The 23,230-nt window shown below is 50.3% G+C and overlaps 1 protein-coding gene across 13 annotated transcripts in view; it reads left to right on the forward strand.

Annotated features, from left to right (window-relative positions):
* ABCC8 (ATP binding cassette subfamily C member 8) overlaps nucleotides 1–23,230 on the forward strand; it is an 85,451-nt gene that overhangs the window by 55,007 nt on the left and 7,214 nt on the right. For 7 of the 13 annotated variants that reach the window (XM_032166505.2, XM_032166507.2, XM_058446433.1 and 4 more), the window contains exons 17-29: nucleotides 6,156–6,191; nucleotides 7,788–7,823; nucleotides 8,530–8,628; nucleotides 9,675–9,759; nucleotides 10,407–10,487; nucleotides 12,473–12,610; nucleotides 14,580–14,705; nucleotides 15,642–15,741; nucleotides 15,967–16,208; nucleotides 16,308–16,474; nucleotides 17,527–17,596; nucleotides 18,393–18,550; nucleotides 20,612–20,704. In XM_032166505.2, the coding sequence (XP_032022396.1) occupies nucleotides 6,156–6,191; nucleotides 7,788–7,823; nucleotides 8,530–8,628; nucleotides 9,675–9,759; nucleotides 10,407–10,487; nucleotides 12,473–12,610; nucleotides 14,580–14,705; nucleotides 15,642–15,741; nucleotides 15,967–16,208; nucleotides 16,308–16,474; nucleotides 17,527–17,596; nucleotides 18,393–18,550; nucleotides 20,612–20,704 (1,431 nt within the window). The remainder of the gene's footprint in view (nucleotides 1–6,155; nucleotides 6,192–7,787; nucleotides 7,824–8,529; nucleotides 8,629–9,674; nucleotides 9,760–10,406; nucleotides 10,488–12,472; nucleotides 12,611–14,579; nucleotides 14,706–15,641; nucleotides 15,742–15,966; nucleotides 16,209–16,307; nucleotides 16,475–17,526; nucleotides 17,597–18,392; nucleotides 18,551–20,611; nucleotides 20,705–23,230) is intronic. The other 6 variants (XM_032166502.2, XM_032166506.2, XM_032166508.2 and 3 more) reach the window with 2 other exon arrangements.

Genomic DNA, 23,230 nt, shown 5'->3' on the forward strand with positions numbered 1-23,230 from the left:
TTAAGTTGTTTCTGGTTCACTCATTTCGCAAATGAATTCATTTAGCAAAAGCACTATGGATACAGTGCTTACCTCTAGGAAGTAAGTTTTAGCTCAAATGCTGCAGAAGGATCATGCTTATGACAAAGGATGACGGACTGGGGAGAGAGAAAAAGAAAAGACAGACTCTAGGAAGGAAGGTCAGTCTGGAGCTCCTTATAGTGGCTAGGAGGAGGAGTCTAGGCAGATATGACTCAATTAGCTTCATCTGCTGTTTGTCTCTCAAAATCTAGACATGTGCACTGCTCTGGCTGGCCCACCTATCCTGGTCATTGAGTTAAGTGTGGGGGCTGTGTGTGGAGAGTCCCCCTCCATTACTGGCAGGAACTCCACACCTCAGACATTGAGTCCCAGGTCTGCAGGGAGAAGACATGCTTGCAAAGTGAGCTAAAAGCAAAACAGCCTTTGACCTGGCAAGCCTTCCCAAGTCTGCGTGCCTGCAGCCAGAGGTGAGGGTAATGCCAGGCTGCTGCTCAGATGCTTTTCAGCCATACCCAGGCCAAGATCTGGTGACCAGGCAGCCAGAAGGAGTTCCAGGAGGCACAAGGCAGGAAGTTTGGGGATTAGGAAGTGCAGAATGGAGAATGCTCTGGGGAGATGGGTGCCTTGTTGGTACAACTGTTCGTTTATTCCTCCAGTGACCACGTGAGCAGTATGGCTGCACACGCAGGCTCTGCAGCCAAGCTGCCTGGGTTCACATTTAGTCTCTGTGCTTTGGAAAATTTCATAAGCTTTCTCTACCAGTCTCCCTTATTACCCATGAGATTGATGTGAGGAATAACCTAGCATGTAGTGGATATCCTATAAATATTATTATTCAACAGTGTACTTCTTTGCCAGGAACAAAATTCCCTTGTTCCTCTTTAAATGTCCTCCAGTCTGTCTCCTGGGAAAGATTCTCATGAGCTCCCTGGGGACAGGGACCATATTTTATTTGTCTCACTGTATCCGTAGTGCTTTTTGCTGAACGAATTCACTTGCTAAATGAATGAACCAGGAACAACTTAAGACCTTCAAGAGGCTGCCATTATAATGCATCTTGACATCTCTCTCCTTTCCACATGCCTTTGTCCGTGCTGTTTCCTAACCCAGTATTTCACTACCCCTCTTCTCCATCAATATTTGGAATGAGCAAATACCGTTAATGCATACCTCATGTGGTATTATAATTATTTGCTAATGTGTCTGTCTCTTCCATGACTCTGAGCTCCTTGAGGGATTATTCCATGTTGTACCCCAGGTGCCCCATGCAGATGTGTATTTTGTGCACTGTTCTGTGTAGGCTACAAAGGAAAAGGCCTAGCATCTACCCTTGGGGAGCTCACCCACCCAGAGTGGACAGAGATGTGCAGACAGAGCTGCAGGGGGGGGCACGAAGGGTCCATCTGCTGAAGTCCTGCAGATGCAGCCCCGAGCTGGTCCCTCATGTCAGCAGCCTGGCTCCTGGTCTCAGAGAGCTGTGTGGTTCCCAAGCATTCGCTTTAGGAAGAATCACCTGCCCCTCCCTGGCTCTCTGCTTCAAGGAACTGTCAACCTGGGAATTTGCAAACTCTCTCTTTAATCCTTAAGAGGAAAATGTTTTGATAAAAAGTCAATATTAGCAGATACACTCGGGTGAAATTCTTTCCCTGGAAATGAAGAATAGAGCCATTAATATCCACAGTAGAGTGACTTTAAATGCCCCAGGGGGTCAGCAGGAACCAGGAAAGGATCAGCGTGGGGAAGAGGCTCCCACTTCCCTGTGAGGACTGCACATGCAGTCTCACTGGAGCTCCCTGCTGCAATGCTGTTGCCTGTGGTGGTTGCTGTGGATGCTGCCTGCCAAGAGCCCTGATTCCCCAGGAAGAGAGAAAAAGGCTTCTCTCAGGACGGCCCTGGTCCCATCTGCCTGTACAATTCCTGGAGCCTTTGGGGAGCTGAAGTCAGGGGCTCAAGTGCCCCTGGTTTTCCTGGAGGAGGCAGGTGTGGTGAGACAGCTGACAGACAGGAGAAGGGATGCTCTGAGGAAGTGACCGTCCAGGCATGGGAACCAGATGGCCCCTGGCTGTAGTCCTGATGCTGCCACTTGCTAGCTCTGTGACCTTGAGCAGGTTACTTCACCTCTCTGAGACAGACTCACTGTCTGGACAGTGAGTAAAACCCTACCTTTCCTCTCTCAGAGATTTGGCAATGGGACCCAATGACATCAATTGGAAAGGACGCTGTGGGTGAAAGGTAACCCTTCAGGACAGCAACAAGCCTGTCTGGGCAGGATGAATGGGCTGTGGAGCCCTGTATATCCTAGCTCACTCTTTGAACCTCAGTTTCCACTTCTTCCCTTTTTATTTATTGCCGGGGTCTTAAATGAGTGTTGGGGGTATTCAATTCTCCCTCTGCCTGTACTTTTGGGGCCAAGCACTGAGCTGAAAAGACAATTCCTCCTAGTTCTCCAAGCCCTGCCCTCTAACCGACTGTGAGCTGTAATACACTGTCACTTTTCAGCACTGAGCTGAAAAGACAATTCCTCCTAGTTCTCCAAGCCTACAACCTGCCCCCTAACCAGCTGTGAGCTGTAATACATTCTCCAGTGTCACTGTGAGGTTTGTGCCTTCACCCCGGTTTTATAGCTCAGGAAACAGGCTCCTCCAAGTAAAGGAGCTTGCCTCAGATTTCACAGCCAGTGAGTGGAAAAGCCTCTGGGATTCAAATATCAGAGCCCATATTTTTCCTACTTCTCCCACCTGTTATCATATGCTGCCTCTTCCTTTAACCTACAGTTCCCTCCCTTCACCTCCACCGTCTCAATCCTTCCCACTCTTTAAGGTTCAGTTTGGCTATGACTTCTTCTGTGAGGCTCTACTCATTTTCTCAGATTTATTCCTCCTCCAAATTTCTTTTAAAAATTATGTTTTTCTCTGATTCTAAAAGAATGCACATTATATTAGAAAAGATACACAAGCATACAAAAGATAAAAACCACCTAATATCCCATCACCCAGAAGCTTCCAGTTTTTCTTTATGCATTTGCGTGTGCATTTGTGTATACTTTTCCCCAAAAGTTCTCTAATACTTTGTCCTACTTTTCTTTTGACCCTTATAACTTCCTGACTTCGGTACCTTTCTGATTTGCCCTACCAGAGTGTGAGCCCCTGGAAGGCAGCCTCTGTGCCCTGATTCAGGTTGCCACACATATGCCAGCTCCTAGTGGGCTGGAGGGAAGGACATGCGGTTGGGGAACTGGAAGACTCATGCTTTCAGCTGTGTACTTCCTCCCTAGAGTGCAGGCAGAGGAGGAATCGAATGCCCTCAGCACTCTTGTAAGGACCAGAGCAATCAGTGAGAGATGGTGCCTGCCAGATATACCATTCTTTACTTTTCAGCTTAAAACAGATATAAAGTTGGGGAGGCTCATTGGAGGAGGCTTGGGGCTACACTGGAAAGAGAAGAACTTGGATTCACACCCCAGCTTCCCCTCTTCCCAGCTCCATCACATTTGCAAACTCTGAGTCTCAGTATCCTCATGTGTAAAATGGGGATAGGGTTTGTAGGGTTGTAAGGATGAGATGATGAGTTGTTTGCAAACAACTTCTCACAGTGCACAGGGAAGGCCAGCAATGAGAGCCAGCCCCTCCCTTTCTTCTTTCCAAAAGATTAATATATCTGTTACCAACCTCCATTCATTATATAGCTCTGTCATGTGCTAAGCACCATGGGGGCTGAAAAAGATGTTCTTCCTGCCTTAAAATTCCACTGGGGATGAAGGAATTACACAGGAGCTGATTAGAGAGGAAGGGAGTCCATTATGAGGGCTAATTGAGCAGTGCAGACAATGTTGCAAACTGAGTTAGGGCCCGGAGAGCTTATTGTGTGCTGGGGTCCTCAGGGATGCCACAGATGCATCAATAACCATCTCTGCTACTCTGGAAGTAGTCACATCAGGAAGACTCCAGAGATAAGCTTATCTGGGCTGTGGCCGCGAGCTGGAATTTGTAAGCTTTAGGTTTTTATGTCTCATGTTACCAGCTTGTCTGTAAATTGTAAATTACAGCAATCTGATGGTTAGGGAATGTGAAGTTTGGTTGGGTTAAGAGAATGAAATGAGACCACAAAGATTAGAGAACAGGAAAAGAGGGGACTGGGGACTACATACCCATCAGAATCTTCATTCAGTCCTGACCCTCAGCAGGAGGGGGATTTCATCAGGCTCATTTCCATCCTTGATTTCGTCCATCCTGGTTCTCCTGACAAGGGGCATTTATCAGAGTTATGGCATGGGAAATCACAGGGGAGTAATGTACCATGACATTTAAGAGTATGAACTTTGGAGTCAGAGCTATTTTCTCCACTACTTACTAGCTGTGCGACTTTGGGCAAGTTACTTAGCATTTCTCTGAGCCTCACTTTCTTTATCTGTAAAGTGAGGGCGATCAAAATAAACCTCCTTCATATGGTTATTTTGAGCTTTATAAAGAGACAATACTGGCTGAGCACGGTGGCTCACTGCCTGTAATCCCAGCACTTTAGGAGGCCAAAGCTGGAGGATCGCTTGGGCCCAGGAGTTCAAGACCAGCCTGGGCAACATAGGGAATGAGACTCCTGTCTCTACAAAAAATATACAAAAATTAGTCAAGCATGGTGGTGCTTGCCTGTAATCCCATCTACTCAGGAGGCTAAGGCAGGAGGATCGCTTGAGCCCAGGAGGTGGAGGTTGCAGTGAGCCGAGATCACGCCATTGTACTCCAGCCTGGGCAACAGGAGTGAAACCCTGAGAGATAGAGAGAGAGAGAGAGAGAGAGAAAATACTACTATGGTGCTTATAAAAGTTCAATAAATTTTAGCTGTTTTTAGTATTATTAAAGTAAGATCTGTATGAAAAGAAAGCAGATTTTTTCCCCAAATGTTCATGTCAGAAGTATATATTTCACTGGCAAGGGGCTGCTTCTGGAAGGTTGAGATGTATCCTGGGGGAGGGGATACAGCACTGGAAAAATTGGCATCACAATTCAAGTCACCTCACTCAGTGTTTGTTGTTGTTGTTGTTGTTGTTGTTTTGAGACGGAGTCTCGCTGTCGCCCAGGCTGGAGTGCAGTGGCACGATTTCAGCTCACTGCAGGCTCCGCCCCCTGGGGTTCATGCCATTCTCCTGCCTCAGCCTCCCAAGTAGCTGGGACTTACAGGCGCCCACCACCTCTCCCGGCTAATTTTCTGTATTTTTAGTAGAGACGGGGTTTCACCGCGTTAGCCAGGATGGTCTCGATCTGACCTCGTGATCTGCCCGCCTCGGCCTCCCAAAGTGCTGGGATTACAAGCGTGAGCCACCGCGCCCAGCCTCAGTGTTTTTTAAGTTATCATAATCCACAGTATGAAAAGCATTTGACGGGCCGAGCGCGGTGGCTCACGCTTGTAATCCCAGCACTTTGGGAGGCCGAGGCGGGCGGATCACGAGGTCAGGAGATCGATACCACGCCTGTAGTCCCAGCTACTCGGAGAGGCTGAGGCAGGAGAATGGCGTGAATCCGGGAGGCGGAGCTTGCAGTGAGCCAAGATTGCGCCACTGCACTCCAGCCTGGGCAACAGAGCGAGACTCCGTCTAAAAAAAAAAAAGAAAAGCATTTGACATTACAGTCTACTATATTTATGCATTTATAAACAAGAGAAAAAATCATGAAAAATACAGTATCACGTGCAGTACACACTGATTTCATCTATTTTTTTTTTTTCTTTTTCCTCAAATGCACTTGCCGCCTACTTATTCCAGACCCAATGATTGGGTCCCTATCCACAGTTCGGAAAACACTATAAGAAATGATTGTGTCCTCTCACTTTCCCTCTCTGAGATTTAGTATTCCAACTATAAAATGCTCCTGATGCCCAGCCAGCCTCACTGCTGCTCCGAGTCAATGCCAGGAACGCTGATTTAGCACATGCTATTTGGAGGGTACCCATCCAGGTGCTGTGGGAGGGACAGAGACTGAGAAGTGTGCTTTCTGACCCCACAGAGGCCATTTGGAAACCCTGGGAGTGGGTGGGAGGGTGAGGGGGAAGGGGAGGGATTGCTTCTCCCCTAAAACTCAGTGTGATGGAAAGGCAATGGGGTGGGAACTAACTGGTGTTGGTCTGTCCCATTTGTGTCCCAGCAGCCTTCCGGACAGTGAAACAGGAGAGGACCCCAGGTACAGCCTTGGGACTGGGTCAGAAGTGGGTCCCAACAAAGGGAAGGGGCAGGGTGGGGGTGGGGGACTTGTGGGTGGGTAACGCTGAGTATGAATTCAGGGATGTGCAGCCTACATATTTTCAGAGACATGGGGCTAAGGCCTGCATTCTCAATGAGGGCAAAATTTGGTTCTTGGGGGGCAGAAAACACTTAGACATTGCGATGCTTTGTGGCTGTCCAAAGTACCAAACAGATGCCAGTGTATCTGTGGTGCTGAAATTTCATGGTGGATGGAGTCAGAAAATAGATTAGCGATTGCCAGGGGCTGGTGGGAGAGAGAGGGAAGGGACTGCCAATGTGTATGGGATTTGCTTTGGGGAAGATAAAAATGTTTTGGAATTAGATAGTGGTGATAGTTGCACAACCTTGTGAACGTACTTTTAGTTTCAGAGGTTTTCTAAACCTCTGATTTTTTTTTTAAGTGACAGGAAAGACAGAAAAAAGTATATCTAAAAAGGCTCTATGGGTGATAATGGAAAAGAAAGTTAAGAAATATGACTGTAAGAAAAGGAGACGGGTGTCCCTCAGGCCAGGCAGAAAATTCAGTCTTGTTGCTTTATGTTCATGTGCAAATCTAAAAAATCCAAGTGATATAGATTAATGAGGCTCTGAGTCCCTCAAAACCTTCCCTCCCCTTACCTCTCCCAAAAACACTTGAGATACCCTAGAGGTGGTATGAAGTCAGGGTGGGAAGGTTGGCTCAGCTTTGTAAATAAGTTTAAGCCTCTGGCCTTTGCTCTCTAACACCAAAGAGGCTTCGCTTTGCTATATTTTCTCTGCCCTTTCTCCCTCCTTGTCCCCAAGTGTCAGTATGTGATGACAGGCTCAGCCTCTGTAATGGTAATCATCGTATTTCTTGAGCCAAAAATCAGACCTCATGGCATGTGACAAGTTCACATGTGTGGATGAGAACAGAGTGGCAGAATATTTGACAAGGGAGCAGCGTGGGCAGTCCAAGGCACATGGCACTGCACCTGACATCTTCCCTGGCAGATCCCCCACATTCTGTGGTTGTCTTCTGATGGGGCCATATGGGGCTGCAGATCGTGCCTGGAGCCCTCACAGCTCCAGGGCTGTGGGTTCCCACCCCCAGAGTGGAGGTGTTGGTGTCAGCCTGCCTGGCCTGTCCTGGCTCTGTCCAGAGCACTCCCTGCCCCAGCTGTTTGTGCAGCTGTATCAGCCTCAGACCTCAGCCTATTCATTCCAACCTGAATGTAGAGGCTGGGTCTGGAGGAGCCACACTGTGGGCTTCATACTCCCTGACCTGACAAGTTTTCCCCCCAGAGCCTGCACCAATGGCACCTCTCCCCATTCTCTCTCTTAACAGGGTCCTCCAGGGCCCTCCTCACACACCCACGTGGTCAGGCAGCAGAGATTTCCCCAAGATAGCCACACCCCACTCTCCACACCTCTCCATGCAGCATTTGTGGCTACAGACTGGGTCCCGGGGATTGTAAAGGCATGCTCATGTTGGGTTGGAGGGAGCTCAGAATCTTCCTGGAGGACATGGTCCACTCCCGTGAGAGCTCAGTGTGCCTTTCTTCCCCTGCTGCAGCCCAGAGCGGGAGACAGCGACCGACTTGGATATCAGGTACGGCGTCCTGGGAACATTGCCCTCCAGGGTCAGCTCCCTCCAGGGTGCTCTCAGGCCCAAGGGAGCCACATCACCCTGCCAGGCAGCCCCCAGGCTCCAGCCCCAGTGTTGGGGGAGGCCAGGGAGGGCCCCTGTGCTCCACCAGGTGGCTTGGGAGCTGCTGCTGTTTCTGTGCATCCATTTACTCCCTTCACATAAGATCATTTTTATCTGAGATCTCTTTTTTTTTTCTTTTTTCTTCAAAAACCACATCACTCAAAATGTGGCTTCCTTGGCTCTGCTTTAAAAAAAAAAAAAAAAAAAAAAAAAATTCTTCTATTTGGAGAATTACCTGCTGACTTCAAAGTCCAATGGCTTGAGGGCTACCCAGAGAGGGAGGAAGCCAGAAGTTGAGTGTTCCCTTGGTTTGGTCACACTTTTGGGCTCCTCCCTGAATAAGGAACAACAGACTGCAGGGCTGGGGCAGGCTAGGTGTAGGGCAGGGAGGGGATGAGGTCCTGCTGCCCCAGTCAGCTGAGACCTGGACCTCTCAAACCTGCCTGGGGGAAGGCAAGGCCACCAGAGGCCACACTAAGCAGATTTCTACCAACTGCATCTCCCCATCCCCTTGCCTCCGTCTGAGCCATCAGCTTGACAACTGCCTCTGAGAACAAGCCCCTGAGAATGCCTCCCGCACCCCCTACTCCCTCCCTGCTTTTTCCAGGAAGAGAGGCCCCGTGGCCTATGCTTCGCAGAAACCATGGCTGCTAAATGCCACTGTGGAGGAGAACATCATCTTTGAGAGTCCCTTCAACAAACAACGGTAAAAGCCTGTCGGAGGGAGGCAGGATGGGGGAGGGTAGGAACTGTCTCTGGCCAGCCTGCCCCAGTTCCGGGCCCTTCCATCGATCACCCACACCCAGCCATCTCACTCCCCAGGTGCTTATCTGCACTCCAGCCTCTCCATATGGTGCACCTGGAGAGGGGCCAGGTGTGCCTGAGCATCGGGGCAATCCAGCTCCCGTAGGGGAGAGGGCAGGAGCGGAGGGAAGGGAGAGAGCCCTGCCGCCTTTTCTCTAGCTGGTGGGAGGGCTAGCAAGCTCTCTCTGTGAGTCTCCATTCGCCTGTCTCCTGCACTATTTTCCCTCCAATGATAATAGTTAGGGCTAGCATCGACTGAGCTCTTACTACATACCAGGCACAGTGCCGAGCTCTTTGTACACGGAATTTCCTCTCATGCTTACAACAACCTCAGTAGGTAGGTATTATTATTATTCCCACTCTACAGATGAAGAACCAAGTCTCAGAAAGGTTAGGTAACTTACCCAAGGCCACCCAGCTAGTAAGTGACCAAGATGGGTCTCAAATCCAAAGCTGCCTAACACCTAAGTACATGTTTGTCACCAACATACTCTGATGCCTCCATGAACTCTGGCTGGCACCTGCCCAGGCTAAGGGCTGGCCGGGGAAGTATGAGAGGAACAGGCTGGGCAAATATTTGACCAGCCATCATCATTACTGCCTAAACCAACCAGCGGTGGTTTTCCCTAGCAGTGCCCCAAGCACGGGCTCCAGCTGCAGCTTTTCCCACTGCACAGAGATCATGAGCGCCCTTTCATCACTTACTCTGCGTATTTGTTCCCAACCAATTCCATCCTTCTAGTATTTAACCTGCCCAAACACTGTGTGAAGTGCTGACCTCAGCTCTTTTCAAGCTTACATGGTGTTTGCTTGCACCCAAGCGGGAGGCCTATTAAAGCCATTGCTCATCCTGGGCACAGCTACCCAGAGACTAATGACCCTCTGCAAGTGCTCGGGCCAACTCTGACCAGGCTGACCAGCTGCATCCCCTGCCTCTACCCATGCCAGGTACAAGATGGTCATTGAAGCCTGCTCTCTGCAGCCAGACATCGACATCCTGCCCCATGGAGACCAGACCCAGATTGGGGAACGGGTTAGTAGCAGCCTCTGAGGGGCTTTTTCAAAGCCAGGACCCCCAACCTACCATGCCCTGAGACACTACTCGGGACAGTGGGTAACTAGGAAATAGGAGACATTGAAGGCTGAAGAGTTGCCTGCAGTAAGGTCAAACATGATGTCCTTGGTGATGTCCTTTGACAGCTTTTCAGTCCTGCTTGGAGGGCAAGGTCAGCTTAGTGCCCTCCCAGGCTGGGGATCTTCTTCATTTGTGCCCCAGGTATACACTGAGAGCCCACACAGCACTGTGCTCAGCCTGGGGTTGTATTGTTCCTGTTCATCCTCCAGATGGGGTCCCCTCCACAAGCTTACACGAATAGGATTCTCCTGTGACTGTCCTCCTTTTGTGTGATTTAAATCCCTGCTGCCTCTGTCTTTGTTTGTACTAGTCAGATGGTCCCTAGCACCTACACAATGAATCTTTAAAGACTTGGGGCTCATGCTCCCCTCTTCTGAATGAATTCAGTAAACATGTGCAAGTTTCTTCTCTATGCAAGGTGAGAAGCAGGCAAAGAAGTGGATAGAGCCAGGCCTCCATCCCGAAGAGCTCACAGTCCAGTAGGGGCCAGGACTGTGTCCCCTGAATGGCTGAGGGCATGATCTGTTCCTCCTCTTTGGTGACAGGGCATCAACCTGTCTGGTGGTCAACGCCAGCGAATCAGTGTGGCCCGAGCCCTCTACCAGCACGCCAACGTCGTCTTCTTGGTGAGTGCACCAGCTGGCAGTTCCCTTGGGGTCCTGGTCTCTGGCTGCCTCCCAGGCCTAACTGCCCACCTCCACCTCCCTGCAACCCCACCATCATCCAACAATCTCCCTCTCCAGGAGTAAATCCCTCCTGCCAGAGATATTGCCTAATCATCCTAGTGATAGGGAAACTGAGGCAGGCAAGGATAGCACAAATGACCCATTGCAGACTTCAGATTGAGCTCTGCAGTAGCCAATGAGGAGAGGCAAGCTGTAATTATAGGCTTCCTGTCTGTGGGACAGCCCAACCCCTCAACGCTTATGCAGCCCGACTTTAAGAATGGCTGATAACAGAATGTGTGCTGCCACTTCCCATCTTATGCCCAGGGCAGACATTGCTAATTGTTCACAGCATTATTTCCCATGGAACTTAACTCATTTTCAGAATCCTTCTCAACACAGCACTCCAGGTAACCACTAGCCATCAAACATGAGATAAAACTAAGCCAGGCATGGTGCCTCACGCCTGTTATCCCAGCACTTTGGGAGGCCGAGGCGGGCAGATCACGAGGTTGGGAGATCGAGACCGTCCTGGCTAAGACGGTGAAACCCAATCTCTACTAAAAATACAAAAAATTAGCCGGGTGTGGTGGCGGGTGCCTGTAGTCCCAGCTACTCGGGAGTCTGAGGCAGGAAAATGGTGTGAACCTGGGAGGCGGAGCTTGCAGCGAGCTGAGATCGCGCCACTGCACTCCGGCCTGGGCGACAGAGCGAGTCTCCATCTCAAAAAAAAAGAAAAAAAAAAAACTTATTCGCAGTCCTTATGCTACTTCATGTGAAGCTCTGTTGTGTCAGGTGCCTTGACTGACACTGAAGAATTCTAAGACCCAGTCCTTGGCCTCAAAGATTTAGAATCTGATTAGGGAGACAGAGCTCACCCAGTTCAAGAGGCCCAGCCCAGTTCAAATCCAAACTGTGTGGCATAAACTATGAGGGGGCCTTGTCCAGGGAGACAACTGTGAGGGCTGGAGTAATCAGGGAGGGCTTCCTGGAGGAGAGCCTCAAAGGGAGAGTCAATTAAACAGAAGAAAAGAGGGAGGCCATTTGCACAGGGAGTTGGAAGAAGGAAGCTCAAGTCTCTGATTCCAGCTTTATTCCCTCCCCTCTCCCCACACCACACGCACAAGCACTTCTTTACTAAAGACACTTCATAGTGGGAAGATTCATAGTCTCCATTACTGTCTGACACACGCACAGCATTTTACAAAGCATTGGTGCATTCGTGATCTCTCATGAGATTTAAACAACCCTGCTAGAGAAAAGTGAGGTGGACATTTTATTTCAGCAAACGTTTATGAAGCGTCTACTCTGTGCCAGGCACAGGCACAAGAAGTCTCAGTTCTCGGGAGTGCCATAATCAGGAATGGACAAACAATGATCAGATCTGGCTTTGCGCCAGTGTCACGGGAATAGGGAGGAAGGAAGGGTAGGCGTGGGGATCAGGACAGGATGCTGGAGGAACTGGTGCTTAGGTGAGCGAAGGATGGGTAGGAGTTCACCAGGCAGACAAAAGGCAGAACAGGGCTCCAGGCAGAGGAACAGCTCAGGAGAAGGCCCAGACGACAGGCTTCCTAGGAACCTGGAATGCAGAGTGCTGGGAAAACACAGATGAAGCATGAGTCTAGAAGGGAAAGCGAGAGGTTATAGAGCACCTGGAACACCAGCCCACAGGGTTTGACTTTAGAGATGATGGGGAGCCGTTGAAGGTCCAGGAGTCAGGCAGTGAAGTGATTAGATCTGTTTGAGAGTGATATCTGACAACTGCCCCATTTTAAGATGAGGTAACCAAGGCCCAGAGAGGTTGGGTGAGTTGTCCAAAACCACACAGCTAACTAGCTTCAGTCCCTAGACCAGAGTTGATAGAACTCTAATGGGTTTTATACTCATTGTCACCCCTCCCCGCCATGCCTTTCCCTACCCTCTATCCTCCTCTCCCTTCTGCCCAGGATGACCCCTTCTCAGCTCTGGATATCCATCTGAGTGACCACTTAATGCAGGCCGGCATCCTTGAGCTGCTCCGGGACGACAAGAGGACAGTGGTCCTAGTGACCCACAAGCTACAGTACCTGCCCCATGCAGACTGGGTGAGGGGGAACAAAGGGGTCAGGCTATAGGGTGCAGGGCTGGGGAGGCTGTCAGGCATCTTGGCGGGAACCAATCTGTTGTCTTGGTAGCAACTGCTGAGGGCCACAAAGCATAAGAGACCAGCATTGGATGGCTTTATGCATGCTGGGTATTTCAGGGAGACCGTGTACAGGCCAGGGGTTCGGTATCACCTAGACCCACAGACACTCCCCATCCTGGCCTGGGCCCCCCTGGGTACACTCAAGGCTGGCACCAAGAAGTCTCAGGAATAATCAAGTGCTCACTTCTCACCTTCTGATTCCTGCCCTTTTGATGACCCATCCCCCCAGTCATGGGGAGTGCCCATTTGGATGGAAAAGCCATCTTCCCACCCTATGACCACCCACCCCGGGAATCATATGGGAAATATGGAACCAAACAATAGCAGTAGTAATAGAAACTTCAGGCTGGGCGCAGTGGCTCACACCTGTAATCCCAGCACTTTGGGAGGTCAAGACAAGAGGATCACTTGAGCCCAGAAGTTTAAGGCTTCTGTGAACCATGATCATGCCACTGCACTCCACTGCAGCCTTGTCTCTGAAAATTTGAAAAAGGAAAGAAAGAAAGAAAGAAACTTCAGTATTATCAGTAGAGTCCAATGTTGTGAAACCCCTCATTAACTAAATTCCCATACTCTTCAATGGGTAGAAAATAATTACTTTTTGATTTATTAGAAATCACCTAATTTTTAAGATGGAGATCATGTGACTTTTGAACTCTAGGTCCTGCCTACTCCTATATAAATTCTCCTCTACTAACAACAGCCAAAATGGAGGCCCTCTCTGAGCTTCAGGCCGGTGCCAAATGGCTCTGCTTATTTTCCCCAAAATAAATCTTCCTTCCATGTATGATGAGACCCCCTCCAGCATAAAAAAGACCCAAAGAAAATCACCCAAAGAGAAAAGGCCCAAAGATAAGACCCAAAGATTTAAATATATATACAGATACAAAAGGTTTGTTTCTGAGTTTCTGTAGTGACCTTGGCAATACCTTGTAGTTCAGGACAATCCTAAGGAACACAGAAGTTCTGGGTTCCTTGAGGAGTCAGTGACCAGGACTCTCAAGCCCCTTGAACCTCAAGATAGGGTGGGAGGGGGTGAGGGCAGCAGGGGTGGGTGTCTGAATTAATGGCAGGTCTATGTGATGGTGTCATCGAGTGTTCCAGATAAAAAGTTTTATTGAGCCAGGCGCAGTGGCTCATGCGTGTAATCCCAGCACCTTGGGAGGCCAAGGCAGGTGGATTGCTTGAGCCCAGGAGTTCGAGACCAGCTTGGGGCAACATGGTGAAACCTTATCTCTATAAAAAAAAAAAAAAAAAATCAAAAAATTAGCCAGGTATGCTGGCCTGCACCTGTGGTCCCAGCTACTCAGGAGGCTGAGGCAGGAGGATGGCTTGAGCCAGGAAGCAGAGATTGCAGTGAGCTGAGATGGTGCCATCGCACCCCAGCCTAGGCAACAGAGTGAGACCCTGTCTCAAAAAAAAAAAAAAAAAAAAGATTTATTGATTCCAAAGAGGCATGGCCACACACACTTAGACCAGCAGGTGCTTTGCTAAGCCCTCATGGAGGCTGCCAGACCCACCGTCAAAAGGAGCTAAGAGTAGTGTACAATGAGCCCACTTAGTGTATGATGGCCGCTGCCATGGGTGGAGTCCTTGTGAGTAACCAGCTAGCTTGAGCAGGATGCACTAATTTGCTCTGCAAACCCAGCCATTGAGAATTACCCCTCAGATGTACCGAACTCTAGGTCCTAGGAGTATGTTGGTGGGGGTAGGTTATCAATACCAGCCCACTTGCAGTAGATGAGCTGGAGGCCATTTGTAGTGAGGAAAGGGATGTGTCCACCTCCATCTCAGGCTCCACAATTGAGGGACGTGACCACCACTCCTCCCCAGCCAGCCCCCAAACTAGGTGTGTTGCTGCCTTCCAGATCATTGCCATGAAGGATGGCACCATCCAGAGGGAGGGTACCCTCAAGGACTTCCAGAGGTCTGAGTGCCAGCTCTTTGAGCACTGGAAGACCCTCATGAACCGACAGGACCAAGAGCTGGAGAAGGTGGGTATATCCAGGGGTGGCCAAGCAGCCCTCTGGATGCAAAGGTTCTGCTAGAACCTGAACTCATAAAGGTCTTCCTGTCCTTACTGCCCCAGGAAGCCCCCTAAAGGGCAGATGTGGGAGCTGGGCATGAAATGGCTCCTACCAGAGGAGAGACAGTACCTGTGCCAGATGCCCAGGGCAGAATCAGGTGGGCACCTTCGCCTTATCCTGAGGTAGTCAGATACCATTTAGTTGCAAAGTTTCAGAAAATCAACTCAAACTGGCAAAGAAAACTAAGCAAAGAAAATAAGAGGGAGTTAAGGATTTATTGACCCATGAAACCAAAAAGTCCAGGTGTGTCATAGCTTTAAGTGTGCTGGATCCAGGTAGTCAGTGTCATCAGAAATCTGTTTCTCCCATCTCTTGGCTCTGCTCCCCTCAAACTGGCTCAGCTCCCCTCAAATTGGCTCCATTCTCATGGCATCAGTGAGGGCCACCAGCAGTCTTAGGTTTACATTCTCCCAGCTCAACAACTCTGCCAGAAAAAAAGTGCCTCTTTTGCCATAGTTCAGCAAAAGTCCCAGGGCTGAGTCTCATTGGTCCAGTTTGGTCATGTGCCCACCCCTGAACAAATCACTGTGGCCAGGGATGTGGAATGTGAGGATTGGCCTGTCCTGGGTCATGTGCCACTTTGGGAGCCAGATCTACCTGAATCACAGAGACTAAAAATAGGGGAAGAGTGGTTCCCCACAGGGATATGGGGGTGCTATTATCTGATGAAGGGGAAGGATTAAATCCTGGCAAGATGAATGTGTGTCTGTCTGCCCCTCCCTCAGGCAGGGACAACGTGGAAACCTGACATTGGTCATCACCAGAGTAGTTACCCCTTAACTTCCCCTTCCCCCACCAACCATATACCCTGAAGACATTGCCCAGGCCACATCTGTCTTTTAGGAGACTGTCACAGAGAGAAAAGCCACAGAGCCACCCCCGGGCCTATCTCGTGCCATGTCCTCAAGGGATGGCCTTCTGCAGGATGAGGAAGAGGAGGAAGGTACAGGCAATGGGACTGGGAGTGTAATTATGGCCTGAGGTCTGATCAGCCACAGAGAGGCTAAGGTTTGGGGTTCTGGGTGTGGTGCAGTAGTGTGCCTTTGATTAAATGGCTTCCCTCTGTGTGCCCCGTTGTCCCCTCAGTAAGTGGGGATAAAATGCCCCCTGATTCACCCTCAGAGGGATGGAAATGTGTAGCCACAGAGTGGGTTCTTCCGGCCTGCAGAGGAGGCAGCTGAGAGCGAGGAGGATGACAACCTGTCGTCCGTGCTGCACCAGCGTGCTGAGATCCCATGGCGAGCCTGCGCCAAGTACCTGTCCTCCGCCGGCATCCTGCTCCTGTCACTGTTGGTCTTCTCACAGCTGCTCAAGCACATGGTCCTGGTGGCCATCGACTACTGGCTGGCCAAGTGGACCGACAGCGCCCTGACCCTGACCCCTGCAGTCAGGAACTGCTCCCTCAGCCAGGTGTGACCGGCGGTCCGTGGCAGAGGCTGGGAGTGGGGATGGGGGAAGGGCTGAGCCCATGGGCACCCCGGGACTCCAGCTCACTCTCTGCCTGTGAAGGAGTGCACCCTCGACCAGACTGTCTACGCCATGGTGTTCACGGTGCTCTGCAGCCTGGGCATTGTGCTGTGCCTCGTCACGTCTGTCACTGTGGAGTGGACAGGGCTGAAGGTGGCCAAGAGACTGCACCGCAGCCTGCTAAACCGGATCATCCTAGCCCCCATGAGGTACCCGTCTCCCCTGGCCAGGCTGGGGCTGTGAGCAAGTCACTGTTCTCTGAGCCTTAGTCTTCCCATCTATAAAATGGGGATATACAACTTGTCACAAGCTTGTGGGGGTGACTCAAGGAGACAGTGTGTGTAAAACTGCCCTCCTTGTGCAAGAAGCAGGGAGAAACTGGCATTTACTCAGCCAGATACTATGATAGGCATTGTGTGTGGTTAGCTCATCTAATTGTCACCATGGCCCTTTAAAGTGAGCATCTGCACGTCCAAGTGAAGATTGGTTTCTCCTCCCTAAGCAGGTGTAATTTGCTCATCCCCACCCATGAGTTCAGCTCCCTGCCCTCCCCTCCCTCTCTCTCCCTCAGTCAGCCTCAGGTTTTAACACTGGGGGAACAGGTAGCTGTTCTATTAATAATTTCCTATAATGGGATGGATAAAAATCTCAAAGGCCACTTGATGTCAAAGAGGTTTGAAGTTGTCCCTGCCCAATTGGTAGGCTACCTTGGTTTAAAAACACAACAGGCAAACAGGTTTTCTGGCCCCTTGTCGAGGCTAGACTTCACTATCTAACTGCACTTTTTACTTTCCAGCCTCATGAGTTTTCTGTGGCCCACAGATGTGGCCTCCAAGTTTATTTCCTGTCTATTTGCCCCAGCTCTGTAGTTCTGAAACTCCCTGGTTGGGGTTGGGCTGACTCTGGGTCAGCCAGCCGGCAGGCTGTCCCCAGGGCCCTGTTCCTCTTGGCAGGTTGTCCCTCTGGAGAGGACTCTGTGTCCCAGGAGGACAGCTGCTGAGTCAGGCCGAGCCGGCAGCTGAGAAAGGCGGCAGTGGTCAGATGGGCTTGAGAAACTGAAAGGCTAACGAAAGGCCAGCGCCCCTTTGGGCAGCTGCAGGAATTCACGGGGATACAGGCCAGATGTCTACAAATTGGCAGAGGATGCCAGACCCATGAATGACTCCAGAGACACTTACATGAAATAAGTAACTATCTCATTCAGTAAACAGGAAGTAAATCAATGGACAAATGAGTAACTCTTCCTCTGGCTGCCTCTTAGGTTTTTTGAGACCACGCCCCTTGGGAGCATCCTGAACAGATTTTCATCCGACTGTAACACCATCGACCAGGTACAGAGGACCGTGCCACACTTTCCCCCCATCCAGAGACAACTCGGACCCCTGGGGGCTTCTCCTGTCTGAGGCTGGGTTCCCCAAGTCAGGTGATCACAGCCCTCTGGGAGGAAGCCAGTGTCTCCGATCCGATTATAATGCTGCCTCAGGGCTGGGGCCTCCCTGGTGGGAGCCTCATAGTAAGGCTGAGGGAAACCAGATCCCTTTAGCTTCCACCTGAGATCCCACTGGCTTTCTCTAGTAAAGTTCCAGCATATTCTGAACCAAGGTGGCTGATTGTATGGAGAATATTCATTTTGATTCAGCCTGGTGTGAAAACAAAATCTTGACTCCTACCTCAGGGAGTTTACCCTGTAGCTGGAGAGATGAGATATGTGCCTATAATAAAGTGAGAGCAAGGCTGGGCTCAGTGGCTCACTTCTGTAACCCCAGCACTTTGGGAGGCGGAGGCAGGTGGATCACTTGAGGCCAGGTGTTCAAGACCAGCCTGAGGGCCAACATGATGAAACCCCTTCTCTATTACAAATACAAAAATTAGCCAGGTGTGGTGGCAGGTGCCTGTAATCCCAAATACTTGAGAAGCTGAGGCAGGAGAATCATTTGAACCCGAGAGGCAGAGGCTGCCGTGAGCTGAGATTACGCTGCTGCACTCTAGTCTGGGCAACAGTGAGACTCAGTCTCAAAAAAATAAAGGATCAAAAAATAAAGTGAGAGCAAAACATGGCGGCCAGAAGCACTCTAAACACGGTCAAAACTAAAATTCACCTCACTCTCTCCCCCTCATCTCCCTCAGCACATCCCATCCACGCTGGAGTGCCTGAGCCGCTCCACCCTGCTCTGTGTCTCAGCCTTGGCCGTCATCTCCTATGTCACACCTGTGTTCCTCGTGGCCCTCTTGCCCCTGGCCATCGTGTGCTACTTCATCCAGAAGTACTTCCGGGTGGCGTCCAGGTGATGGCCTCAGGGGTGAGGGGTGGGAGGTGCTTTGCAATGTGCAGTTTGGTGTACTTGCTAGACTCATCGTTATAAAAGTAGCAGGGTCATGTCCCCTCCAAAAAATAAAAACAAAAAACAGAAATAAAGGAAATAGAAATATCCACATCTTATTCCACCACCCTAATATAATAGTCTGCCAACACACGCACACACTGAGGTCGACATCTGAATTATTTCCTTGGAAGATATGGTCAGGACTGGAATTGCTAGGTCATGATAAATGCACATTTTATGCCCTTCATTCATTTTGCCAAGATGCTTCCCAGGAGGGTTGCATCATTCTAGTGGTCAGGCTGATTGCTGATGCACGAAATCGGAGGGCACCTGATTCAAGCAGTGTTCTGATAACATCTCCCAGCCCACAGGAGTCCAGAGTGTAGCTGTAAGCCCTGACTTGAGGGAGCCTCTCACAGCCATTCTCATGGATCACATTTGCCCTCATGAGCTTTGGATCCATGCACGCCTCTTTCCTCCTCAAAATTTTCTAAGAATGTTCTCTAGGGAGTTCTTTCTGGGAGTGATTCTGCTAAACTCATAGATTCAAAGGATTGTAGGAAAAAATTTAAAGAACGTCTAGGCCAGTGTTTCTCAAACTGCCAATTACAGCCCATCAGTGGGTCATGAAATCAATATCATAGATCACAACCAGCATTTTTTTTTTTTTTTTTTTTGAGACAGAGTCTCGCTCTGTCGCCCAGGCTGGAGTGCAGTGGCGCAATCTCGGCTCACTGCAAGCTCCGCCTCCCGGGTTCCGGGTTCACGCCATTCTCTTGCCTCAGCCTCTCCGAGTAGCTGGGACTACAGACGCCCGCCACCACGCCCGGCTAATTTTTTGTATTTTTTAGTAGAGACGGGGTTTCACCGTGGTCTCGATCTCCTGACCTCGTGATCCGCCCGCCTCGGCCTCCCAAAGTGCTGGGATTACAAGCATGAGCCACCGCGCCCGGCCACAACCAGCATTTTTTAAAAAATGAAATAGAACAGAAAACATCAGACTGTATTCATAGAGTAAAGCGAGCTTTGCTCATGACACCTTTGTTTTGGTCATGTAGGTGTGTGAGTACTGATTTGTGAGATAAAATATATTTCTGACTGCAGGTTGTGATCAGAAAGGTTAAGTACCTTTCCCAAGTGCACATAGTTGGCTAGAAACTAGAGTCAAGATACTTATTAGCAATAATAAAATTTAGATGTATTTTGGCCACAATTACCTGCCCCAAAGGATCAACATTTGTATAAATAGCTTTTTGCTTGGATGATCCAGAATGGCCCGACACCCACACAAGCAACATAGCTTTTTGACACTCACAAAATTCAAAGTGCTGCACAAGCTGTTCTGCAAAATCCATTTCTTCTGCCAAAGAAATAGCCCAGTCTCTCTGGCACCCAGTCTGACCCTGGAAATGGTTTATCAGGCAAATCAACTTCCTGCATCCCAAACTGACCTCCCTGGCACTGATGTGCTTGTCAAGGTGCAGCTTTGGGGAGCAGGAGGCAATTCTGTTGCCATGGAAACCTCTGGCCTTACACCGAGATGAAACCTATCATTTCAGCACATCACTGGCCAGGGTCTAAAGAGCTCCTTGATGGGGTAAGCGGAAGACGGGGTTGAACGCTTTGAGTTTGGTCTTCTGTTCCTTTGGCCAGCTGTTTCAAGGTTCAGATTGTTCACCTATAAAATGGAACTAACACTGCCTACCCAGCCTTAGCTCACCTCCAGGCTGTGCAGCAGAAGTACAGGGACAGATGGCGACCTGGGGTGGACAATGCCCAGGACAGCAGTAACTGTGCCCCACATCAGGCTGTGTCTAAGCATTGTACATAAATGATCTCATTCAGTGCTCACAAAAGCTCAGTGGGCTGGTGGCATTGTCTTCCCCTCACGGGGTAAGAAGCTGAGGCCTAGAGAGGTGAGGCCATTCACCTACACAGCGGTAGCAGGTGGAGCTAGGTTTCAGGCCCAGGCCGAGCCCTGAGCCTGCCCTCTTAACTGTTCCACTCTGTTCCCCACCACAGGGACCTGCAGCAGCTGGATGACACCACCCAGCTTCCACTTCTCTCACACTTTGCCGAAACCGTGGAAGGGCTCACCACCATCCGGGCCTTCAGGTACGAGTCCACATTCCCCCAAGGTAGGAGTGGAACAGGGGTGGGGCCAGGGGGCACAGGCCATGAGATTTGATTCTCAGGACTCCACTTGGGAAGGCCAAGGACACGTTCTCTCTCAAGCTGCCTCAGGCCCCAAGGCCCAAGGGATATCCACCAGCAGGGACAGGCCAGGTGGGCTCCCACTGAATGTTCTAGAGAGGAAAATTCCAGCTCTGTAGACAAGCCCAGGGCCTCTGTGAGGCAGAGCATGAAAAGAAACAAAGCTGGGACAAGTCTTCATGTATCAATTCTAGAAAGGGCCTTAGGTGCGGGCCACCCTTCTTTTATTAAGGAGCCCCTGTGTGCCAAACACTATGCTGAGTACTGTACAGGCCAATCCCACTCATTCTGCACTGCAACCCTCAGTGCTGAGAATGGTCATTGCCATTGCACAGATAAGGAAACTGAGGCGCAGAGACGTTCTCTACCCTCTCTGCGTAAGGTGCCACAAAGCCCAGACTTGAACCTATTTGTTCATGCAACAAACGTTTACTAAGCCCCGACCATGTGCTAAGCCCCATGCCAGGCACTAAAAAGATGAGTCAAATAAGCCGCTGCCCTGCAGGCGTTTACAGCCCAGACTTTGAGCAGGCCAGGATAAACCCATGTGACAAGTACTCCGAAAAAAGCGGATTCAAGGGCTGTGGGAGCATAGAAGAGAGACAGTCAGGGAAGGTTTTTGTACCGGAGGTGTCATCACAACTAGGACTCAAAGGAGGGCCAGGAGTTCACCAGGCTGAGGAATTCCTGAAAACTTCAGTGTCCCTGCCATCATCTCACTACCCTGAGTGATGATGTTGGGGTGGACAGGAGTATCTAAGGCTGCCTGGGGAGTGAAGGAAGCTGTTGTTCCCCACTCCCCAAAAGTCTGTCTGATCTCCAGAGGCATCTCTCTTCCAGGCAGGCAGGCCAGAGACCCCTGACACACATAGTTGGGTTCTTTTCTCATCTTCACCCAGAGAGTGATAATGGGTTATTTTTAGGGTGGCACAGCTGCACGAAGTGTGACAGTAACCATGAGACACCAAGCACTGTGTCCGGGAGTAACCACAGGGCACAAGGATCAGCCAAGGGCCCAGAGAGGCTTACATCTCCTCCCCCAACCCCTGAAGTCCAGCTTCAGCCCTGGAGATGTACCCAGGCCCCTGTGCCCACTCCCTGGAGCACCTAGGGCCAGTGGAAATCCACCTCTTAGGGATCTTGTCTAAGTAAAGAAGAGCAGAGCAAAGCTCTGCCCTGGCCTTGGCGCTGCTCCCTGGACATCCCTTGCTCCTGGACAAGCCTGTGCTGTGTCTTCCACAAAGAAGCTCCCTGAGGACTGGATTACGACTCGAGTCTCCTCCCAGCCTCCTCTTCTCAAGCCTGAACTTCTCCTGTTCCTTCAACTTCCAGGTCCCTCGACATTACTGAGCCTAGCCTTGCCTCTAAGTTTTGGTGATTTCCCTCTCTAAATTGGTGTCTCAGAGGGCCCTGGGGCAGAGAGATGGTGACTCTTCTAGAGTGGGCCAGAGCCCCTTGTGTGCAGATCCCAGCTTCCTGTAAGCAGCCTCAGATCAGGCCAAACCTGTGGTCAGCCAGAGCCACTGCTACCCAGTGAGGTCTTCCACACCCTACTGACACAGTGAATGATTTTTAAATTTGAATGAAAGGCTTTTTAATCAACCCCGTACAAGTTTAATGCATTGGCTTTAATCCAGCAGCCTGTTGAGAGCTATTAGCATTTATTGATTGCCCATTTGCTACATACCAGGCACCGTGCTAAGTGTTGTATGTGCATTATTACATTTGATCCCCACAAGAACCGCATAACATAGGTACGAGTCGCCACATTCTCCAGATGCAGAAGCGACCCAGAGAGGCTGGGTAATCAATCCAAGGTCACACAGGCTGTGGGGGCTGGCACTGAGCTTGGAACCCAGGTTTGCCTGACCTTCTGGGCTTTCCTAAGAGATCTTATTTTTTCCCAAAAGAGTTTCAAGAGCGCCCAGCACTGGGCTCAGTGGCAGGCTCGGGGGTTGTTTTCGCTCATGTAGGAACTATCACTTCCCCATTTTTTTCATGAGAAAACTGAGTCTCAATCCTGATACACAGCCAGGAAGTTGTGACGTTCAGGCTCCAACCTGGGTTTACATGGCTCCGAGGCTGGGGCTCTTTTCTAGTCCTCAGACACACTGTCGCACGCCTGTGGCAGAAGCTCCCATCTCACACTTGCCGATGCTCAACTCACACAGTCCTGAGACCCACATACGCTGAGCGCCTCACATTCCTATAATGCGCACATGCCCTGACGCACACACATCTTTGACACGCACTTACTCAAACCCTTCAGGCATGGTTTCACACTCACCGCAGACACGTCACCCTCCCACACATCTCCACCCTGGGGGTGTGCAGTAGCATGCTCTCTCCCACCTCAGAGCCTCCCTTCAGTCCCCTCAGACACATGCCCTCTCTCCACCCAGAGACAATCAAAGCTGAACTAACACC

The sequence above is a fragment of the Hylobates moloch genome, unplaced genomic scaffold (assembly GCF_009828535.3).
Source record: "Hylobates moloch isolate HMO894 unplaced genomic scaffold, HMol_V3 SCAFFOLD_11, whole genome shotgun sequence".
Taxonomy (NCBI): Eukaryota; Metazoa; Chordata; class Mammalia; order Primates; family Hylobatidae; genus Hylobates; species Hylobates moloch.